Here is a 21,000-nt window from a genome sequence, read left to right on the forward strand (position 1 = left end):
TAATTATATTTGTGGTGTTTTTAGTTAAAGGCGAGTTTTTTTGAATAGAAACAAATGTAAGCCCTCAGCTTTTGAAAGGCATGCGCTTCCCTTGCTTTAATTAAACTATAAAAAAGGCGCTTTCCGGGTTTTTAATTCGCCTCTTTTTGTTGAATTTTCTTTCATTTGGTCATTTTACAATAGTGTTGTTAACTAGTAGGCTAAGTGGAGTAAACTAAAGTAAATTAGAACTTTCTTGTTTTATGTACAAAGAATACAAGATATGCAAAACTGACAAAAAATGAAAAAAGTCAAAGTAAGGTAAGTTAAGAGTATCGAAAAAAAATCTTAACTTATCTTTTTAAAATTAATTGTCATTGTTACCCAAAATTATTATGTATAAAATGTCAGCAATTGTTTTAATATACCAGTTAAATTTTTTGTTGTTTGTTTTCAATGTAAAATTATTAGTAGAAAAGTTGTTTCATTTATTTATTATGTAAGTTATTGCATCATTTTTCTGGGGCATTTGAATGGAAAATGTAAACTGTTGATATACGTACAAAACGGAAGTTTATAAATCTCTTTTGCCTGCGTATTTAGATTTTCTATGTACCATACGCACCATATATCTATAAATATATCAGTCGACTGCGCCGTACTATTTTGGTAGGCCAGAGGAAGGAAAACTTATACGTATTTATTTTCTGAGAGAAAATGATTTTTACGTCATAGCTATTATTTGGGCCTGACTGAAAGTCTAAATGTGGTTTTCTAAGTTTGGTTTGTTTATTCACTTAAAATATAACTGATAAAAGGAGATAGACAAAAAGCAGTATTTTTTACAGGTTATATAGGCGTGGTTAAGTTACATTATATGTAAGTTTTAAGCATTTTTAAACCTTGTTTTATTAAGCTATTGATTTGATTGTAAAGATAGCTAACCAAACTGTAATAAACCAAGGCTAAAAAGTGATTGTAACTTTTATACAGGCCTCCCAGATGGTGGTGTGTAAGAATTAAAACTGTTGAAAGTGCGTAGTAGCTTCCTTCTACTTAATGGCGTCATCGTGTTGTATCCGCAGTAACTTGCAGTGTTAGTACATAGATTAAGACTCGCTAATATAAAACTAGTGTAAAGTAACGTCTATTTAATTTGTCATTTTGGGGTTTGTTAAATTTACAACCTTTGCACGCTGGGTTGTTTAATATTCAATATTAGCAGTGTGCCGACGGTTTATGTAAATAAAACTCTAGTTAAACGCCGTTTTTTTGTTATGTTTACTGGTTGCGCTATGCTATAGAGTATTTAAACTTTATATAAGCCATTTAGGCATGCATATTAATGTGAAAGACAATAAAATGATTGTGTGAATGAAATGACTATTGATTCACGGGGTATTAAATAGAAGCTTAATATTAAAAAGTTCAGTCAACTGAAAATGTAATTTACGGGAGTAAATAAATAGGAATTTGATGGAAGGCGTACCCTACTAAAATCGATTCACCAACTATATTTAGCCCAAGTAAAGAAGCAACCGAATCGATACTAATATAATGTGTTGCCACTTGAATTAAATTCGACATGTTAACACAAACTTAGGTTAGACATTGTTGCGGAAACTACTGCTTAATTTAGGCAGCACATTTTTAATATAAACTTTAATTATTCAATGGGTTAATGCAATTTCAATACAGAGTTAGAAGTGTGCATTGAATATAAACGATAGAGGTTTATATTAAACTGAACAAGCAGCTTAACTGCATTGCTATTGCATATCATATTGGTGATTCACATTGCGCTTATAATAAAATAACAACTTTAGTCATTTGTGCGGCTCAGTAACTACAAAATGAGGTTAATAAAGCATTGCTTTACTAGCCTTGATGTTAAAAACGCTATGTATAGTCGATGTGTCAAAAATTTTTGAAAAAATAGATAAGCTAACGAAAAAAAATACGAGGGTATTGATCTAAAAATAGTCCGAATTTATAAAAGAATAAACCCAGCAGTTTTTTTTTAAAAACAATTGTTTTAGAAATTTATAATTGAAAGATGGCCGTTTTATAAATCATTTTAATTAACTTAAATTGGTGTTATTATATCGTTACATTTCAAAATCTATCAATAAAAATGTAACTATAAAACGTTTTGTAGGCGGTCATTAGTTGAATAATTGTGTCATTCTAACAGAAAATATTCCATCAACTGTTCAGAGTTGATGACGAATAAATTCTAATAACTTGTTAATCAACATATTTCCGATTCCTGTTAGATTAGTTAGTGAAGTCTTGTGGTTTCAAAAATCCCACGTTGTTTAAAATTCTGAATGAGTCTGTTGTTAAAAAATGTTTACGGTTGTATTATAGCATTATTTTTAGGTTAAATAAATTGGACTTACACGTTAACTGGGGTTCTAAAAATCAACACGTCTCTGAAATTCTTACTGTTTTTTTTTATTAAAGGTGGTTTATTGTAAAGGAACTTGTTTTTAATTTATAAATTTTTTTTTAATTGTGCTAAAAAAAAGAAAAATGTACAACGTCGAAAATGAATCAAATAAAATTAAGAACGACGACTTAAAGTAAGTAGTAGTTAAATATTAAATTTTATTGATAATTTAAATAAAAAAAATTATCTTAATATGTGCGGACAGAATTACTTTTTGACTTAATGTTACCGCGTAGTGGCGCTAAAGAGTTGCTGTAATGGGCTCAGCTTTATTAAATTTTTGCTATACAGAATAGACATTAACTAAAATAGCTTTTATCTTTTTTCAGTATACTTTAATTACTTTTTCGTAAAAACGGATTTTTTTTAAAAACAAAGTTTTCGTATACTTCTTATTAACAACTTTTGGTGTGTCTGTTTATTTAAAAATTACAGTGACGTTATTGTTTTTATGGCACTACGCTTGCGGTTAGTTGGTATTAAAAATAAACTAAGCTATTAATTTACGATAGTTCGTGTGTATATCAGAAATGCGCCGTAACTTACGCAACGTGGATTATTATCATCGAAAATTTCGGAATTACGTTCCTTAAGATGAATAAACGTTTAACGTATATTTAAATGTTACTTTCTAAATATACTATAGTTTAGTAAAATACGTGCTGTAAGCGAGCCCTCAAGTTATTTTCCATTTATTAATAAGTGAATACTTACGTATTTGCGTGCCGTTTACGTTTTCACGTTTACGTAAACGATTTTATATATACTTGTAATACCGCCCTTTCCGTAATTTAGCTATAAGTGTCAGTTTGTTTATTCCATTTCCTTGTATCCATTTCACGAATTTGTATTTTTACATTTGTTCGTAAAATCGATAGAATTAGAAATCGATTAGGTCTGCTAAATTAAACTTAATTCTATGTAGAGATTTTGGTTAAACAGAAATTTTAAAATGCCGCTGTTTAAATGGTGTATGTATAATTTCTTAAGGTTAAGCGGGATTGCCGATTTTTTTTCTTTTCTTTAAAATTTTGCGAGAACCGTAAAGTTAACATGATTGAAAATACGTAACCCAAATAATCTGTTACGTTACATAAAAGAAATTAAATTGAAAATCGTCATTAAATTCATTATGAAAAATAAAGATCGATAAAGATTATTTTATGACGTCATGTTTTGTTATACATCAATACAGATATTGTGAAATATGCAGTAAAAAATGTTTTTTATCAATGCCATTTTGAAATCCCGCCAATTTAAAGCGGAATTGTACGCATATCGCAGATTCTCTTACGTTTTCGAAATTTAATTAAATTATTAAACCAACTGTGCAATTGCGCGCTATGTTGCAACAGGAGTTGTAACCAAAAAACGAATTTTGCTAAAATAAATATATTGTTATTCAGTCGATTACAACTTTTGTTGCAATATTGCGTTTATTTATGCATTAAACTTCGTTTATTTAGCCAAACAAAGTTTAATTTTGCCGAAATGTAGTTTTTATTTTGCTTTTAGTTGCTAAATAAAATTAAACTATTGCGTAATATTTCCAAAAATGTAACTTACGATCTAATGGTGTTTGATTTTACACATTTCGACATTGTAAAATATAAAATAATTACGTTATAAAGAATTCTTCATTTATTACACAAAAACCTTTTATTAACTGTTTACACACGGCATTTTTTCGGACCACAGAATTGGATATCACGTCCCGGTTGACTGGCTTTTACGTCATAGTTTTATTTTAATAGTTTTTACGGCCAAGCCATTTTGCACACCGCTCCAAAAAGTCACGTGACCGTTGCACCTTTTTAATACCTTAACGGGATTCCGATCTCAATTTAGGAATTAAGTCTATATTTTTGGAAACATTTGAACCCTCCTAAGCTACTTATTTGGAATAAGATTATACAGCGTTAACATATTTTCCAAATCACGCCAAAAATAATTTAACCGTTGTAATTTTGCAATGTAATTTACCGGTATTATGTTTTCGACAATCGATTTCCTTCAGTTTATATCACACCTCGCATCTTTCTATAGGACGTGACTACTACATGACGCACAGACGTAACAATCGCCTTTTGTCTAAGTGCATTATTACAAAACGTTGACGCATTTGCTTATTGTTAACTAATAACCATAATTGGTAAAATGCTAGTGAAATATCTGTCAAATCACCCATTTTTTAAGGGCCAAAATAAAGCGAAAAAATGTAAGTAATTTTTTAGGTTTTGCTTATTAATGGTAAAAAATCGTTACCGCGTTGTTATTTTGTTAATCTAACAGCCAATTAAAATGGGATTACATCAGGATTTTAACTTGGGATGGGTAACACGTTTATCAAATTTCCAAGAGTTTAACATTTAATTTTCTAAACATGTTTAATAATGAACATGGGTATATATACAAATATCAAATATAACGAAACCAATGTGTTGATATGTTGATAGTAAACCATAATAAGAAAAATGTAATGGCCTATTTTTGTTTATAGCTTAACTTATTATTAAGCTATATACCGTATTGTACATCTGCAAAGCCAACACGTAAGACTTAACAATAACATCTTAGTAAGAAGTAATTTTGCCTTATCGTTGGATCTGTTTAAGGTAATAAAATAGTTGGGATAAAATTAGCACATTACTTATTGCATGGCAGTTTTATGTACAACTAAATTCATGGTAACGATTAAATTATTTTAAGTAACACCCATATTGGTTTTGCGGATTTGATTAAAATTGTAAAAATCGTTTTGTTTAATATTTAAAAATAAAAATGTTTTCGAAATAGGGTCACCAGCAGAATAAATAAATTTGACAAAACAGTCAGTTATTTTACTTGATTTACGTCAATCGAACCAAAAAATAAACAAAATTTGCTTTCTATTCTGCTCGTATCGTTAATAATTGTTAAATTCATCAGAAATGGTGCTTATAAAAATCTCCAAATAAAGAACATTTATTTTAAACACTAGATTTTTATCAGTTTTGAAAAAGAACTTCCAATACGATGTTGATAGAAAAGGTATCTGCGTTAAGCATAGAAATAGTAAATGTTAATTTAAACTTTGTATAAACCCAATCCAAATTTCATATATAACCTTCATTTGTATACCAAAGGTCATTATTTTATGTAAAACATATCGAAGTATGTTTAATATTGATTTACAATATCATATTCGGTTCCGCCTGCCAATAACATCTAATTGATAAGCCATGTGTATAATGTTAATGATATAGTAGTAGTATTACAAATCTATCTTTGAATTGGTAACATTTAGTTTCTCCTATTAGATTTTTTGCGATTTGCATTACTATATTAAAGGGTATTAATCAGTTTGTTTTGATATTTTGTTGTTGGAAATACTTATTGATATATGCTTAGGCATGGTATGTAAGAATCTTTGGGTTTTGGATTGATGTGGTGGTTTAAATGACGCACATCTAAAGTTGGGTTATCGGTAAAAACAAAATACTTGGCCTCCCCGAATTTTTACATATTTTACAGCTTCGCAAAAGCTTCTGTAATGTGTGGTAGGCGTACGTGAGATGAACCACAGCTCAAGTGTGTAAATTGTCAAATCAACATTTCCGGGTTGGCGGCCCTAGCATATTTGGAAAACGTGCCAAGTCATAAGCGTATTAATTGTTGGCGATTACTGCATGTGCTACCGCTGGTAAATATTGATGCATTTTCCACTTTTCTCAAATGCAGTGGGTAGGTTTTTCAATTCTCCCTTACCAATTTGTTTGCTAGTACGTGCTGTAATATACTTTGCAAATTCTGAATTCTGTAACGAATAAAAATAGGCTTGTTTTATAAAATTAATAAAGAATGTTTATTTGGTTTGGTATGCTGGTGTAATATTTTTAACATATGGAATATAACAATGCATTATATTTCAAAATATTATCAATTAGTGTACGTATGTTGTGCTCATTATTTTTTGTTTGCGTACTAAGAGACCTAAATATAAATTGCATATGTTTACCGAAAATTTTCTGCAAGCACAATATTTTCCTACATTCCTTTAAAAAAAATTAATTGCGGTTTCATTTTTTGTGCGCAAAACCACTGGGTTGTAATAAATACAAAATCTAAAACGGTGGCTATTGACGTCACTAAGTCCCAGTGACGTCATTGTTCGATAGTAACATTCGCGCCAGATAGAAATCAGATAATCAAGATTACAGTACGACGCGTTTGAATGTCGCTTTCGCTGAAAAGTGAATTAGGAGTTCTTAAAATGTAGACCAGTCTAACTTGGTTCCGCGATTTGATGTAAGATTGAGCTTAAAATAGACTTAGACAACGCTCACCAGACGCGAAGTAAATTCGAAATGGCAGAATGCCATGACATTTAGCTTGCCTTAAAAATAGACTAAACACAATACAAATCTTATTATTGGATATGCAAATGGTTCGAAAAAGGAGCACACCTTTAAAGAACCTTAACAAAAAAACTTTTAAAAGGTTCCTTAAATGTGCAATTAATCTTTTTGGTTCCTATCTGTGTGTTTTACCTATTTTTGGCAATTTAGGCCATTAGGCTTAATTCCAGTAGTTCGATAAGATCCTTGAAAAAGATATTTTTCCAACAAGCACTTTGACTTCTAACAATTATCGTATGAACAATTTTATTATGTAATCAAAATACCTTAATTACCTCTAAAATTATAATTCCAATACTCATTTACAAAAAATGCACATCGCATTCATTAGTTTATTTAGTTTTATTTTAATATTTTACCATATCTTTTATTTTTAGAATGTATACAAGGCCATAACATAACATGTACAATATACATAATGCGTTTTTGCTGAATTAACTCTTTAATAATTAATGTTATATAACCATTATGTGTATTACATCATGTGTTTACTACTTTTTGAAACGGAAACTCATTAGGTTATCAATCTTTTTTTTTGTTTTTGTACTTCCGCCTTATTTTTTAACTTTGTCGATATAATTTATAAATATTTAAAAGGTGGCCTAATGCGACTCCGTGAAGCTATCACCTAATACACATTAAATTATATCGACATTTTAATATTATTTTGCACTAACATTTTATATTATACAAAACGCTATTTCTATAATTTTAAATTATATAAATATATTTTTTTCTTTTTTCTTTTTTAATACCTTATAAGTCAGACCTTTCCTTTTACCATATAAGACCTAGCAAAAATCAAAACATAATCAATCTAATACTCTTAACTAGACAAACAAATGTGTTAAAATTTATTGGTAAATAACAAATAATTATAACATTTGGGCATAAGTATATGTGTGAAGTTAAGTTATGCGTCATTAGGCGATTAATCGACGAGAATATGACGCTATTGTTTTGTTTTCTAGCCTCTGGTTGTCACTCATAGGTGGGTTGTTGTGTTCTTGTAAAATATCACGTACACAAAGCATTCGGGATTTGTTGAAACTACGTTTAAATTCGATCGAAGTTAAATTTAAACATTTTTATTTTGTTTAAATGAATCATACGATTGCGGATGTATTATCGCACGATAACTAGAAATCATAAAATATTCAAGAATTTTTGTTTTTGTGGTAACCCAACAACCAATTTGTATGTAACAAACATATTATCACACTTAAACAATTTCTTTAGAATTTATTAAACGTCACTCTTACATATGTTATTATTGTTTTTCACTTACGTTAAGTGGTTAGAATGCGTTACGTATATCCCTAAATTTATTCAATTTATACAAATTAGGTTATTGGTTAAATTTTACAAACTGGTTCGAAAAATTAAATTATGTATTCTTCCTAGCATGGGACATTTTTTTTAGTTTACACAAAATAACTCCTACGTATATGTAATTATGTAATTGTAAATTACAAGTAGTTTTTACTTGTTAATGTCCTAAATTTAGAAGCAGATCATTTTTTTATAAGTTTTGAAATCTCAGCGGAAATTAGTATCTAAATAATATATTATGTAACATGTGTTTTAAATCATTTTTTATGGGAAAACACAAAAGTTATATTTGCCTTGCGTTATTTTAGTCACTTCCTATTAAACTACTTGTTTCTTTGCAAGAAGTAATTATCATTAACAAGCTAGTTGGAAATCACGTGTTTGAAACCCATGGGTTTATTTTATTCTATTTCCGTATATCTATACAGACTTATCCACAGACTATATAATGCAGATTTAAATAGCAATCAAAAAAAATAAAAAAAACTTTTAAATTTTTATTTTATTTGCTACAAGAAAATATATCTTGTTACTAAGCAACAAGCTGTTGTTAATTCTATTTTAAGTTTCTTATCAAGTGACTTGTCGTAGTTTGTTGTGTTAGGTTAGTTAATGATTGTCAAGTGACTAAGTAGTGTGTATTCAATTTAGAATAACCTTGTGATGATTTATATGACTTCTTATTTATTCAATTAAGTCACTTAATATTAGTGTGATAGGCACCGCCTATATTTAACCTACTTTTTTCCGCGATAAAACGTGTCGTCTGTGATATAAGAAATTTTACATTCATAAATTTATACGAAGTCCGAAAAATATTTCTTGTTATCAATCTAACTATAAATAGTTTCGAATATTTCTAACGTTTCTGGTATTTTGTTTTCTTACAAGCCAATTTTATTTTTATATTTTTTTTAAACGCCGATAAAAAATATTTTCGAAATGTTACCAAACCTCTTTACCAATTTATTTTGGTAATATATTTTTAACTATTATTACGGAAACGATTAATTTTTAACTAAATTAACTTATTACTAAAGTAATGTAAGACTGTGATTGGCAATGTATTTTAATACAGTTAGTCTATTTTTAATAAGATTAACAGATAAAATTTAGATTATAGTTAAAATAGAAGATCAAAAAATAGATATTATAAACAAACGTAAGGAAACGGTATCTCTATATTAATAAATTTTCTTTTTTTTATTTGGTTTATTCTTTACAACAGTGTGTGATTTAAATAAAGAAGAGGTTCCCTCGCAATTATCAGTTTATTTTTATCCAGGCTCCTGTATTGATTTCTGACGTATTTACAATCAATAGGTGTCTGTGTTTTTTGTATTCACAAAAGTTTTTCTTTTTTAATAAAAAGCATATTTTTAATTGTAAGTTTATACTTGGGCGCAGTGAGATTTAAACAAAGTATTTGTTGTTGGAACGAAATGTTTTTCTTATTTTTGTTTTTCAAGATTTTGGCTTTAAAAATATATCCTGTATCGATTGATCAAAAATTTCAGCTGCGAATTATTTTTGGAATTTAACCTAAAAATATAAATTCATGTTTAATAAGGTCAAATAATTTAAAATACGTCACTGGGAGCGGGGTGTATATACGTCATCAGTCTTCGTAGTGTTAAATCGCCCGTAAATAACAGCATATATTTTTTTGTTATTTTAAATTTTGGAGGTTTGGTATTCTCTGCAAGTAAACAAAACTTACAAGCACAGATTGAAATAGATTTTTTTTGTGCCAAACCCACTGAATTGTTAAATTTAGACGTGTTTTTACACATAGACCGAAAACGCTATATAACAAACATTAAAATGTGCCAACTTTGTTTAAAATGGGTTTTTAAAACTGCTATAGGGTGTGTTCTTCTTTAAACAACGACGTACAATAAATTATCAAGTTATATTTAAACCAGTATTTTAACAGGCAATTGGCCATAACAAAAGATGGCTTTAAAAAAGGCATTTCCATTAAACCGCACCGTATTTAACCTTTGCGCAATATCGTTGTGTTAAATTTTTAGGGGTAGGGCAAGAGGAAATGGGTCCATATTATGTTTGTACGCAAACGTAGTTTTCTTTGTTATTCGAATCGCTAACCTACCGCATAGGGATTTGTCTCTGCTCTTAGCTTAATCTGTAGTTTTGTATAGAGTTAGTTATATTACGTATAAGGCAATTGTCTTTTAAAAGGGCAAATGCGTCAACTATTTGTTTGGCTTGGTATAATAGTAGTATTTGCATCCTGTTGACAGCTTAAGTTATTTTTTAAAGATTTTTTGGGAGACAAATAAGTTTTAACAAAAATGGTTGACAATAAAATGACTTAAGAAATATTTGTTTTTAATTTCCTGACGTAAATCATTTTAAATTATTTTTTTTGTTTTCCTTTTGACGTTTCATATTCAAACAAAGTGATGTTGCTATATTTAAAAGCGATAGTTTACTTTGTAAAATCTATTTTTAAATTTCAAGGGTTTACTCAGGCAAAAGTAATTCTTTTAGTTTTGGTTTCTTACAAAAACCAAATAAACAATGAAATAATCAAAATGAAATATCAGTTTTTTAGAATTTAACATTTTCCATAATTTCTATTTTTTGTTCATTTTTTCTTTTTCTTTGACGTCATCACTTATTTAAAAGCGCGCGCGTGGTTCTAACACCACAGTATAGTGAAGAACGTGCTAGTGAGTGGAACTAGCAAAACACGTTACTCAAAGAAAAGTTTCATAAAATTAGTAATCAGCTCGAATTTAATATTATTTTAAACCCAGAAAGTAATTGTGTATTTAAATAAGTCGTTTTTTATTTGATTTTAATATAAACTTATTTTTTTAGCGTTGGAAAATATATTAAACTGACTGATAACGATTTAAACGAAGCCGACAAAACAAGTGATACAAGTCAACCGCAATCGAATAACGCTTCAGAATCTAGAAGAACAACTTGGTGCGTTGGACTTTCCGAAAACGACACTACTTTAGACGAAGTCAAGAAACCTTTACGACATAGCGACAATCTCGAAGTCCCTGTGCTTAAATCAAGACCGAGTATATTAGGCACATCTAAGTTAAGCGAAGCTCACAAAAGCGCTCCTGAGTTGACTATCTCAACGATTGGGGATAAAGCAATACCTGAGAATTGGAACTCAGATCCGAAAGAGTTAAAGAACCAGCATTACCTTAACGTGAAATTAAGAAATCCGAAAAAATCCAAAAGTCAACCTACGACACCCCTGGTAAGATTTTTAAGTTTTTATTTGATTGCTATTTTATTTCAGGCATCATTTAATTTTTTTGTATTGTATTTTTAATTTTTTTTTGATTTTGCAGCGAACTAGAAAACGACAAGAAAACACAAAGTCAGTTTTTGTTGATCAATTCAACAATCTAGACAGAAAACAAAGACCCAAGTCAGCAGCCTTTGGAAACTTAGCAATTATGAAAATGTAAGTAAATCAACAAAAAAATATAAAGTGTTTTTAAACTCGAAAAAATTATTTAAAAAAGTATTTGAATTTTAAATGTATTTTCCTTTTATCTAGAACACGCAAAGAACCATCAAAAGAAATGGGATGTACTTTGCTAGAAACTCTCAGTAACAAAAGTAAGTTTTTTCAAAGTATTGTTTTTGTTTTAACAACTTGAAGGTGATAAGGAAATCACCACTTAGATAGTTCCGCAATAAATCTAAATTTAACTTTCTCTTGAACTTCGTTTCCCCTTTGATTTCATTGATTATTGGTCAATGTATAAAGTCAAACCGCGGGACAACTTTTTACTAGCATTTTGTGTTTTTGTAAAAATCAAAAAAACTTCCTGTCTGTTTTTATGTCTGGTTTTATAAAAAATAAAATAAAAATCTCCGACCTCTTTAAACAATAAATGTAATGTACGTCGATTTCTTTTAATTTATTCCGATCAAATGTTTACTATTTCTAGTAAGGTATTAAACTTTACATTTTTCCTGATCTATCAACAAAAAACATGTTTATTTTGTTTATTACCTATAGTAATTTATTGAATTTAAAGTTTATGGCATTCTAACATTTTTATTTTATTACAGAATTAAAATCCGCCTTCCAAGGATTTTTGGAATCAGAATATAGCTCGGAAAATTTGGAATTTTGGGCCGCGTGTCAAAAGTACAAAAAATCAAAAAATCTCGATGCCCAAATAGAGCAAGCTGAGCTTATTTACGACAGTTATATTAGCGCCAACGGCACCTCACAGGTAAATATTATGATTTTGCAGGATTAAACTATTAAGCATTTATTTGGCTAAACAATGTTGTGCACACGGACAATAACCACCGCGTGTAAAGTTTCTTGTTAGATTGAAATGTCGCTAAAATTAGAAAGTGACGCGACAACTTAACAAAAAAAAATCGATTTTTCTTTTATTTCAAATATCCATTCTTAACCCTACACAACCCCGCGTGATGACGTGTTCATTGTAATTGACCCCTGTTTTTTACGCACCGCGAAGCGCTGTGTTGTCTAAGCAAGCTAGTCCCAAATAAGGATAATTTAGAATGAAACGTTAACCTACGTGTTGAGGGCAAGTGAGTGATTTGTCTACTGACAAGGAAATGCGGTCCCGAAATAGGACTAGCATGTCTGAGTGACGCTTTCGCTTAAAACTATAAAGTAATTAGCTATTGACACGTGCGCTGAGTTAATTAAATTGCTGCCAATACGCAGTAGTTAACTTGCGTATAAGGATCTTTAATCGACAACTTTAAATGCCAACTTGTTATTTGTTTTGTTCCACTTTTTGCCATCTGATCGCGCGCCATTTACCATTTCTAAAAATAAAGTCATAACAAAGGGCCATTGTTAAGCAAACAAAAGGTTTCGCGTGATTAAATGCGAACTCTATAAAACTTAGTTTTCTAGTTTTTATAGGAATTCGGACACACCCCTCTATCTCGTAATTAATACACCAATAACAAGTTGACTTGAAATTTTGTTGATTCGTTTTTTTTTCTGAATTAAAACAATTTGATGTGTAATAGTTACTATAATTAAACTTTTAAGTAAGTCATTTTGACCATTTGTTATTTATTTACAGATAAACATCGATTTTGGAACACGTGAACATATCAAAAGTATAATGGCCAGCGGAAAGGCTCCAATTAATTTATTCGACTGCGCACAAAAATATATTTTTTCAATCATGGAAAGCGACTCCTTTCCTCGATTTCTCGATTCGGCAGCTTACAAATCAGCCACCAGAAAGAAGAGTCCCTTAATGTCGATTTTTAGCAACAGAAAGGCAAACAATAACAATAACAACAACAACAATGACTCTAAAACAGACACGAAACCTTGTCATCCGAAAATGTCGTACAATGATTTTTTAAACTCTATCTCATCAACGTGAGTGTGCTCAATCAAGTGTGACGTTCGGTTTCCTATATAATGACGTCATGAATTTTGTTGTTCAACGTTGATGGATGCGAGGTTATGATATTAGTTTAAGCGAAGTGTGTGTGTATTTTATGCGCCATATACGGTCATTACTTACACATAAACGTGAAGAGAATTTTAAATTCCGCAACGTATATGTTTACTCTTTATTTTAAATAAAGTTTTCATGCATTTCCTTTCTAGTTGTTGTTGATTTTTGCAAGAGGCTGACTACATTTGTTTGAAATGTAAAGCCAGTGAAGCAATCACATTCGCATAATCTTCCAATTAACATTGTGCTTACTCTTTAAAGTGTTTCAACTATATACTGTGATTTACAATCCTCTAAAAAACCGTGCTATCTTCAAATAAATAAAAAACTATTATAAATTTTAAGCTTTTTCGATGATAAGATAGTTATGTACTTCAGTTGTTTTAGAAATAATAATATATGATTAAGAACTTAGGGTGGGTATATAAAGTTTAAATCAGAAAACCAGTAGTTGGGCGCCTTATTACAAAAACGGTACATACATTTTTCAATATTTAGATTTGAAAAATACTACACAGCCTGTTTGTATTGACTTAAAATACCATTACATAGATTTTAAAACTACACTTAAATGTCTCAATATTTAATAGTCCCGGTCTTGGCAGATTATGAACTAATTTTGTCTTAGTAAACGTATTGAACAATATGCTCAACAACGCTCTGTGTTATGGAAGCACTGGGAATTAAACCCAGAATATTAGTTAAACATTTTTTCATCGTAGCCGATATTTTTTAGTAATTTTGTTCTCAAAAGCGACACCTACGATAAAGAGTTTGAATATTGTTAGTCACTAGATGGGAGTAGTAACTTGTTTGTGAATATCGCAAAGTTCGCTTTTTTAAAACGTGATTTTACCAAAAAGCAAAAAATATTTTACTTAACAAACATGTTTTATGCAGTTTTTTTTAAATGACTTTTAACATGAACGACCAAATAAAAAACAGCCATGGTCTTGTTTTTGGAAAACTATTACGTCATAAGATTAAAATTTTTTCACTCTAATGTTTTGTAGTTATGATGTAATAAGCTTGAATATTTCTAATTGTTTTTACACAATATTTCACTTTTTTATTATTTGAGCAAAATTTTATTACAAAAAAACATTTTTGCAAATTTTAATAAATATAATGGGAAAGCGTTACGCCTATACACAGTTCTACGATATATTTGAAGCAAACTGCCAAGACCAATATGCAAATGTCAAGCCCAAATCAAGCCTAACGGAATGTTATACCCTAAACTGCGTTAAACAAGTTATGCATTCTTTACTTTTTAAAAACGTTGAAAGGCCCCCTAATGCGATCGAAGCTTTACCACACTTTGTCAAGGAATTTAGCTTTGACTCGGTCTTTGTTTTATTAGAACTTGTAGTTGTTATAGGAATGTTTCACACTCTGGTAGTTTTAGGAAAACGGTAAGATTTTAAGCATTTAAAAACTAGTAAGTAAAAAGGATAATATAGTATTAAATGCACTGTTACGTGACGCTAAGGTAAAAATGTTACTGCGTAGTTTATTTTGGTAGTAATAGTAAACATGCACTGTTTAGAATAAATCAGACTGTGGAAAAGAAATTTCTGATTTGGCGAAAAGTGTTGTATAATAATAACGAAGATGACGTTGAGACAACTAGTGGTAGCTCACAGACACGTAGTATTGGAAATCTACAAAGTATAAATAAGAATACGCAGTGTTGTATCACATCTGCTTCAAAAACTAACGGTTTCCAAAATAAAACAACAAGTTCCCAAACACACTTCGAGTTGTTAAATTTGGTTGAAACTAAATCGCTTAAGTTACAAACCAACGACTCAGCTTTAAAAATGAGAGATAACTTTACTCAAACTATAATACCAAGAAAAGTAATAACCGCCGAGCATACAGCACAGACTGACCGCAGAGAGAGCACTTCGAAATTTGTACAGACCGTAGTAAGGTCAAAGATTTTGCAAATTCCTAAGTTAAATTGTAATATAAAAGTTTTGGATATAAATCAATCCTCTCCTGCAGTTAGTCCAAAGTTTTCACAAGATTCAACTAGCATGGTCACACCGCCTAATGTTGAAAATTCCTTTATACCAAAACCTTCCAACTGGACTCCAAAAATGCATTTAAAGGAAGGTGTTTCGAAATCGAAAGTACAATGTAAGGTGTTGTATCAATCTGATTCAACAAACAGCGAACGAATAAAAAGCACAATAGAGGCCAAAAATCAACCAGACAAAAACAAGCCTAGCAAAACAGGAATTCCAAAGTTTAATAGGCCGAAACCGAAATGTACTTTGCTTAAAACCAATAGTACCAATGCGAAAACCGATTCAACTATGCAGGAAATGTTTCCAATAGGTCAAAATTGTTCTGACAACAAGTCAAACTACTCCAAAGGGATATTAAAAACAAACTGGGAAATAACGCAGGAAAGAAAAGGGGTTATCCCACAATTGTATTTTAGCAGAATAAAAAAAGCAAAGGACAGGGAAATCACTATGTCAATTAATAAGAAAAAGCAATCTAAAGACCCATTAGACTCGCAACTAGAAAACAGCTCACCCATTTTTGCGAAACAGCATTACGAACTACAAGCAAAACTTGCAAGTCCTTTAGCAGAGCAGCGTAACAATAATGAAGCAGAAAAGTAACTTTAAAAAAATAAAATAAAGAGAAACAAAAGGTTTAAATTTAAAACAGGCCTGAGCCTGATCTTAAATAATGAAGATTAATCCTCTTGCGATAAGGATAAACGTATAAACTTTAATTTATTACGAAAGATTTAAATTAAAAACCGATCTAGTCTGGAGACATATACGTTACTTTAATTTCCTTGAAATTTTTCAATAATTTACTTTTTAGTCTTAGGGTTTAAACGCAGGAGACAATATCCCGATAAAAAATGATTCCGAACTTAATGCTATTCAGTTGTTCTCTCAAAAATATAAGTTTATTTGTTTTACATTAAATTAAAATTAAAAATAATTTTTACGCAATTTAATAAACGATAATAGCTCGAAAAAAGAAAAGTGAAATTCGAGAGAATAAAAAGAAAAACAGCGAGGGAGGGAGAGGGGTGTAGCTGCGATAAAATATGCAAGTCATTTAAACTCAATCCTTTTTGCTCAACTTTTTGCAATGTGACACGTGTTTTTTTGCAATATAATATTAAAGTATAGCAAAGAAAGCATCTTATTTTAAATTAAGTTGGGTAACTAAAGTTTTGTTATCATTATTTTAAAACAAATCAAGGTAAGCATCAAACATTTTCTGTTTTTAGCGACTGTAGTACGACTTATTTTTCTTTTTAAGTTCTCGTATTGGGTATTGATAATTAATTCCTAATTAAATAATCATGGGAGTCAATTTGGGTCAAACGTTTCCAGACTTCAACTTTAAATCAACTGGAACTAAGGGAGAAATGAGTTTTCATTCTTGGATTGCAGATTCGTAAGTTATACTTGTTGCTATTTATGCATAATAATAAACGTATAAAATAATACATTTTTTTGGTAAATTGTTGTTTATGTAAACATTTTTAAAGTAAGCCAAGTAAAATGTAGAATTAAAGTTGTGTTAAATGGAGGAATAAAATTTCCTTGTAGTTTGTTTATTGCAAAAGTGTGAGAGTAAACCCCTGTAGAATTTTTAGAAATGTGATTGGAATGTTATGTATTCTCCAATTTAAATTAACATAAACATATATTTCGATAGAAAGTCACTTTAAATTAATAAAATGTGGGATTCTTCCCATTTATTACACTAAACTTATTAATATATGCTTCATAGCGACATTTTACAATAAATAGGTAGCTCTAAATAAAAGCTATTACTTAGAAACCCAAGTTCATACTGATTTTTGGTTTACTGTTTATCATTTAGATGGGCAATCCTATTCTCTCACCCAGCTGATTACACACCAGTGTGCACAACTGAGCTTGGAAAAGCGGCTGAGATGAAAGATGAGTTTCAGAAACGTGGTGTGAAAATGGCAGGATTTTCTATCGACAGTTTGGACAGTCATTCAGGCTGGATCAAGGTAAAATTTGGAAATCTAAATTATATATATACTTGTTTTGTTCGATTTTTGTGTTTTAAAACAGGTCACTTAAAAATGCCAAATAGTGCCAATCGTAAAGAACAAATTTAATACTACTTTTTTAAACAAAATTTTAGTGCAGTAAGTCCATAAATATTGAGATTAATTAAGTACTCCAATTTTGATTAGGCTATTAAAAATACACACAAGGAATAAGCATCATAATTAAATTAGAATATTGACTAAAATAATTATCCTTTTTTAGGATATCCAAGATTATTCAAGCACCTGTGGTGACTTTCCATATCCAATCATTGCTGGAACACGCTCACTTGCCAAGGATTTAGGAATGTTGGATCCCGATGAAGTTGACAAAACTGGAATGCCACTTACAGCTCGATGTGTTAGTGATTAAAAATTTTTAAATGTGAATTTGCACATAATTAGGCCTACATTAAAATTTTTTTTTTAGCTCCAAATTTTGTTTAAATTTAAGTTTATTTATTTTGTATTGTTGTAAGTAAATAGTTATCAAAAGTTTTCTTACATCAGTTATGTTCGTAGTTTTAGTTGGTATAAATTCTTTTCGTTACAAGATTATTTTGATTAATGTGTATACTTTTGTTCTAATTTTTGATTCTAAATCTTTAACTAAAATTTTTTTTTAGGTTTTTATCATCGGACCAGACAAGAAATTGAAACTTTCCATTCTCTATCCTGCAACAACTGGCCGTAATTTCAAGTAAGTTTTTTGTTAATCTAATTAACCATATAAAAATAATTTAGGCCAAATTGTTGTATTTTATTTTATCGTTAATATTGTATACATGTAAGTATATGGAAGTTGAGTGCTAGTTTTTGCTTTTTTTCCTGTTTTTGGAATATCAAATGTCAATTTGCTTCCCTATTATTAATGTTATACTAAATTTTTTTGTGTGCTATCAAAAGCCCAACTAAAGCATCTGTATTACACTATATTGTATTACACCTTAACAAGGATGTTATTATACAAAAAAAGTTTTTTCAGTTCAGAGAGTTCAACTCTTTGTTTTTTTGTCTGAAGACATTGTATCGTAAACTGCTTTGGTATTGTTTTGTTGTTGGCTGATTTAAATCCAAAGTAATATTAATATTTATATTTTTGTTATTTTTTTTCAGTGAGATTATTCGAGTTATCGACTCCCTTCAACTAACAGCAAACTACAAGGTTGCTACACCAGCAAACTGGCAGGTAAAATTAACTTTTTTTAACAACAAAGACATTTTTAAGTTTTATTTTAATCTAGAATCTAGAATCTCTGGTAAACATATAGCTTAAGGGATTTTAACACCAAAGATTATATTAAATATAGGTCTTTACATTAAAAAATGTAAGTTCTGTAAATGGTTATATATGTTTCCAAAGAATTATATATTATTTTTTTCCAAGTTTTGAGTTGTAAAGAAAAATGTTTTGCTTTAAAATTTGTTAATAAATTACCTGAAAATAGTGGTAAGTCATTCATTAATCTAAAACTTTAGAAATCGCTGAAGTAGTCATATTTCCTGGAAAAATTTGACAGCAAAATGTTTGCTTAAGCTTTGTGCTATCGCTTACCGGCCTAATATTGTACGTGTTTGTGTTGTGCCTACGTGATAAGTAAATCTATTAATAGTCTTTTTTTACACATTACAAAAATTTAGCCAGGATATTTTGATGTCGTTGTAAGGGTTTTTAATAAATTATAATTTTTTGCCGCGACATATATCATGTTTATCATGATGATATGCCTATTTTAGGTAAATTTTGTTGTTGTGAACATTTCTATAGGCTTAAATGCACCTGTTGTATGTTTCTTTTTGTACATATTACAAAACTCTTTATAAACTACTAAATTTAACATGCTTTTCGAAAGCTTTAGTTTTTTTTAGCAATTTTAAATGTAAACATAGCTAACTCCACAGTTTAAACATAAACAAAATAAAGTCTTTATAAGTGTTGTACAATATTGAGTTTAAAATATTAGCGGTTGCAATCAAATTCTGCTCAGCATTTGGTGATGTTCTGCTCTGGTTTTGCACAGTACATACAGTTAAATATCTATTTTGTTTCTATTCAGAGTGGGGAAAAATGCATGGTTGTACCATCACTTACCAACGAGCAAGCAACTGCGAAGTTTCCAAAGGGATTCGAGACTGTTAAGGTCCCATCTGATAAGCCTTACATTCGTTTGACTCCTGACCCATCTAAATAAAATCAAATTTACTTTTGAGTACAAGTCTCTTTTCGTAAATTTATTACAGAATCATGAAATTGTGTAACCACTAATATGCATTTTTGTAACTTTTTTCATATAACCGACAATTGATTAATCACCTGTACATTTGTAGTTCCATATAAGTTTAAATTAACATTCCTACTTAATTAACAAATAAAATAACGCTCAAGAAAGATTTTTGGTTTATTTGTTAATTTAAACAGCAAAAAAATAACATGTTATTGAAATTGATAATTCAGTAATTTACATTCAATTATATTTTAAAGTTTGCATAGTGGTTTTTCATAATTTTTTCTGCAAGTAATTTAAAGTATGTCGTAAGGAAAGCTCCTGTGAAATACAAGGCCAAGTTTAAAAATGTAGGTTTATTTTATATAGATGAAAGTATTTTTGCCAAGTCAAAATGCTTTGAGAATTTTCTTGATAGTTAAGGGAAACTATTTTGCTTAAACAGCGAAACTCGATTTAAGCCCAAGGAGAAAATATGCGTGCAACGTTTTTGCCTCGCATTTTTTTAAATCGCAGATGTTCAGATAACAAAAACTTGTGTTTATAACCAAGTAATTTCTTATGATAGGCCTAATGGTTGTTTATAAACGGTTAGTTTTAACTTTTAAAAAGCAGTTAAAACGAATTTTTGTTCAGTTATACAGATAAAAGTAAACTTAACCTCTCTCAATACAGATTATACAACTTTTTGTGGTTTGTTTAAATAAAATGATGTTTTAAAGGCTGTGCTTCTTAAACATCTAATTTTTTATTGTTGGATTAAGGAACAAAACAAAAACCAGTGGACTAATTAACAAAGAAGAGTTTTTGGCTAGGATATAAAGAATAGTAAGTAAGACTGTTTTTATATATTTTAAAGTGTTTATTTAGTAATTAAAAGTTATTGAAACATTGATATATTCGTCTTGCTTTCTTGATTAATATTTATTTAAACCAGGTTAGAACTAAACATAGCCAGTCGTATTACAGTTGCAAGTCTGCAAATATTGCGCAACACAACCGGTGTTTTTCACATTATTTTTTGTTAGAAGTTGCATAACACAGGCTATATATAAAATAAAGAATATGATAATTT

At 29.6% G+C, this 21,000-nt stretch overlaps 2 protein-coding genes across 3 annotated transcripts; both read left to right on the forward strand.

The window, feature by feature from the left end:
* The first annotated feature begins 265 nt into the window (after positions 1-265).
* On the forward strand, positions 266-13,964 carry LOC145742739 (uncharacterized). 2 transcript variants are annotated; one of them, XM_082560530.1, is made up of 6 exons: positions 266-300; positions 11,008-11,407; positions 11,502-11,617; positions 11,714-11,775; positions 12,235-12,401; positions 13,242-13,964. In XM_082560530.1, the coding sequence occupies exons 1-6, from the start codon at positions 281-283 to the stop codon at positions 13,551-13,553; spliced, it is 1,077 nt and encodes a 358-aa protein (XP_082416656.1). In that variant the 5' UTR covers positions 266-280; the 3' UTR covers positions 13,554-13,964. The 2 variants fall into 2 exon arrangements, with proteins under 2 accessions (XP_082416656.1, XP_082416655.1); XM_082560529.1 differs by lacking the exon at positions 266-300 and adding an exon at positions 2,443-2,564.
* A 2,914-nt stretch (positions 13,965-16,878) lies between these two features.
* LOC145741441 (peroxiredoxin-6-like) lies at positions 16,879-20,202 on the forward strand. The gene is made up of 6 exons (XM_082559031.1): positions 16,879-17,069; positions 17,502-17,658; positions 17,924-18,061; positions 18,327-18,400; positions 18,817-18,889; positions 19,758-20,202. The coding sequence occupies exons 1-6, from the start codon at positions 16,975-16,977 to the stop codon at positions 19,890-19,892; spliced, it is 672 nt and encodes a 223-aa protein (XP_082415157.1). The 5' UTR covers positions 16,879-16,974; the 3' UTR covers positions 19,893-20,202.
* Positions 20,203-21,000: the final 798 nt, after the last annotated feature.

This window comes from Corella eumyota, chromosome 2, assembly GCF_963082875.1.
Source record: "Corella eumyota chromosome 2, kaCorEumy4.1, whole genome shotgun sequence".
NCBI classification, from domain to species: Eukaryota; Metazoa; Chordata; class Ascidiacea; order Phlebobranchia; family Corellidae; genus Corella; species Corella eumyota.

What these genes read in the sequence shown, in the direction of transcription:
- LOC145741441 (XM_082559031.1), top strand. Translation starts at nt 16,975, where the DNA reads ATGGGAGTCAATTTGGGTCAAACGTTTCCAGACTTCAACTTTAAATCA. An exon ending in CATTCTTGGATTGCAGATTC is followed by an intron (nt 17,070 to 17,501) that starts GTAAGTTATACT and finishes TTTATCATTTAG; the next exon opens with ATGGGCAATCCTATTCTCTC. An exon ending in ACAACTGGCCGTAATTTCAA is followed by an intron (nt 18,401 to 18,816) that starts GTAAGTTTTTTG and finishes ATTTTTTTTCAG; the next exon opens with TGAGATTATTCGAGTTATCG.
- LOC145742739 (XM_082560529.1), top strand. Translation starts at nt 2,515, where the DNA reads ATGTACAACGTCGAAAATGAATCAAATAAAATTAAGAACGACGACTTA. An exon ending in AACTTAGCAATTATGAAAAT is followed by an intron (nt 11,618 to 11,713) that starts GTAAGTAAATCA and finishes CCTTTTATCTAG; the next exon opens with AACACGCAAAGAACCATCAA. An exon ending in GCGCCAACGGCACCTCACAG is followed by an intron (nt 12,402 to 13,241) that starts GTAAATATTATG and finishes ATTTATTTACAG; the next exon opens with ATAAACATCGATTTTGGAAC.